Here is a 2500-nt window from a genome sequence, read left to right as displayed (position 1 = left end):
TTTGGTCCATGTTGAGATCTTCGCCGCTGAGAAGTGAGAACCTGTTTTGGATGTTGAGGTAAATTCGGTCGCCCTGGTCTTCTGGTTAGCTAAATTTGGCTGCGGTTTTCATACGAGTTTGTTCTTTTCCCTTGTAAGGTGTAATTTAGTTTGGCCTTTGACCATTCTATGGTCGCTGCCAACATTTACTTTGTTAATAACTTCCACACTTCTGTTTTTACTATATCGCGCCTATTTGAAGTTATGAAGTCAATTTCGTTTTTGATGTCAGATGGCGACTTCCATGTCCACTTCCGCTCTAGTCTTTTTTCGAAGAATGTATTCACGATACCTAGTGATATATCTGTCTATATACCTATCTATCTATCTATCTATCTATCTATCTATCTATCTATCTATCTATATATATATATATATATATATATATATATATATATATATATATATATATATATATATAATATACATACATACATATATATATATATATATATATATATATATATATATATATATATATATATATATATATATATATGTGTGTGTGTGTGTGTGTGTGTGTGTGTGTGTGTGTGTGTGTATGTGTGTGTGTGTGTGTGTGTGTGTGTGTGTGTGTGTGTGTGTGTGTGTGTGTGTGTGTGTGTGTGTGTGTGTGTGTGTGTGTGTGTGTGTGTGTTCAGAGACGATGTATGTGCTAAGAACTAATTCACCGATGAACTAATTTGACTAAACAGATAATAATTTCACTCCATTTTTTTGCTCGCTTTGAATCTACAGCCTTAAACGTAATATCACCTTTACATATCGCCTAAATTGAATAGCACTTTTTTATCACTGTACAACTCCTTTTTTTCAAGTTATGTAAATGAGATTAAAATGCTTCCTTTTGATTGGCAGATTTATGACTATTTTTTATGCTTTAATTAGTGTAAGCAATTACTTTTTACTTAGATAACTTTATGAATAATTTCTCTTACTAATTACTTACCTCTTACATTTCTCTTCTTGTGCTTATTCTACTTCTAAGTTACTTCACTCCTAATTAGTCATTTCTTTATTTTAAATTTTACGACTATTTTACCATTTCCTCTCACTTCTCTTCTGCCTTCCATCTCCTCGTTCTTCCCTCTCTTTCCCCTTCCTCTTCTTCCCCTTCCCCCTCCCATTCTCTTATCTCTCCTTCCTTCCCCCCTTCCATTTTACTATCTGTCTCTCCTTCCCCCCTGGTCCCCTTCTACCTCCGTGTCTCACTTTTCCCCCCTCTCCCCACTTTCCCTACTCCCTACTCACCTATCTCCCCTTTGTCTCTCTCCCTTTCACCCCCTCCCTCTCCCCCCTTCTCCCCTCTCCTTTCTCCACCCTTCACCCCCTTCCCTCCTACCCCTCTTCACTCTCTCCACCCTTTCTCTCCCCCACCTCCCTCCCTCCCTCCCCCTTACGTCTTATTCCCAACAGGTCGCGAAAAGTACGTGCAGGAGTTGCAGAAATACGTACAGGTGGACGTGTACGGCAAGTGCGGGTCTCTCACGTGCGGCAAGAACCACCGTGACACGTACTGCTACACTGACGTCCTCTCCTCCAGTTATCTCTTCTACCTGTCCTTCGAGAACAATTTGTGCCGGGATTACATAACCGAGAAGGTATATACATATATATATATATATTTTTTTTTTTTGTGAGGGAGGGGGTTGGATCTCTCTCTCTCTCTCTCTCTCTCACTCTCTCTCTGTCTGTCTGTCTGTCTCTTTGTCTCTGTCTGTCTGTGTGCCTGATTTTTTTGTGTTGTTTATTCTCAACTGCTTTCATTGTTTGTTAATTTTGTTTTATTTGACATTTTTGACTGTATTTTTTGCTAATATTATGATTTGCGGTATATATATATATATATATATATATATATATATATATATATATATATATATATATACACACATATATATATACACACACCCTTTCTTTGAATCTCAAACCCTTGGGCAGGATTCGAGCGCTGGGTGACCGCTCCTCATGGTCCCCAGTCACGCTACAACTCTCATCTATTAATCTATTACTAAACCAGTTACCTTGGCGAAAAACTCAACCACAATAGCCATCTCTCTAGTAAAATAATCTTGGGAAAATGCTGAATCGAATCAATAAGCATAACTACTCTTCGCAGGTGTGGTTTCCGATGCTCCACGGGCTGGTGCCAGTAGTCTATGGAGGGGCTACATATATAGACTACCTCCCCCCACACTCCTACATTGATGCGAGGACTTTGTCGCCGAGGGATCTTGCTGAACTCCTTATCAAGTAGATCGCTCGTTTTATTCTGTTTTGTTTTGATGGTGTCTATAATGGGTGTACGCAGTCTTGCATATGCTTATAGGGGAGCATGAAAACCCATGGTCATGTACTCATACAAGCAGATGGACACACACACACACACACACACACACACACATACCCACACACACACACACACACACACACACACACACACACAAACTACATATCATCA

General features: G+C 39.3%; 1 protein-coding gene across 1 annotated transcript in view; it reads left to right on the top strand.

Annotated features, from left to right (window-relative positions):
- LOC119571937 (alpha-(1,3)-fucosyltransferase C-like) overlaps positions 1-2329 on the top strand; it is a 5600-nt gene extending 3271 nt beyond the window's left edge. The window contains 2 exon segments of the mRNA XM_037919008.1: positions 1456-1640; positions 2159-2329. Coding sequence (XP_037774936.1) covers positions 1456-1640; positions 2159-2296 — 323 coding nt within the window. The 3' untranslated portion in view covers positions 2297-2329.
- Positions 2330-2500: the final 171 nt, after the last annotated feature.

This window comes from Penaeus monodon, unplaced genomic scaffold, assembly GCF_015228065.2.
Source record: "Penaeus monodon isolate SGIC_2016 unplaced genomic scaffold, NSTDA_Pmon_1 PmonScaffold_8736, whole genome shotgun sequence".
Taxonomy (NCBI): domain Eukaryota; kingdom Metazoa; phylum Arthropoda; class Malacostraca; order Decapoda; family Penaeidae; genus Penaeus; species Penaeus monodon.
This window is presented reverse-complemented; position numbering and strand designations above follow the sequence as displayed.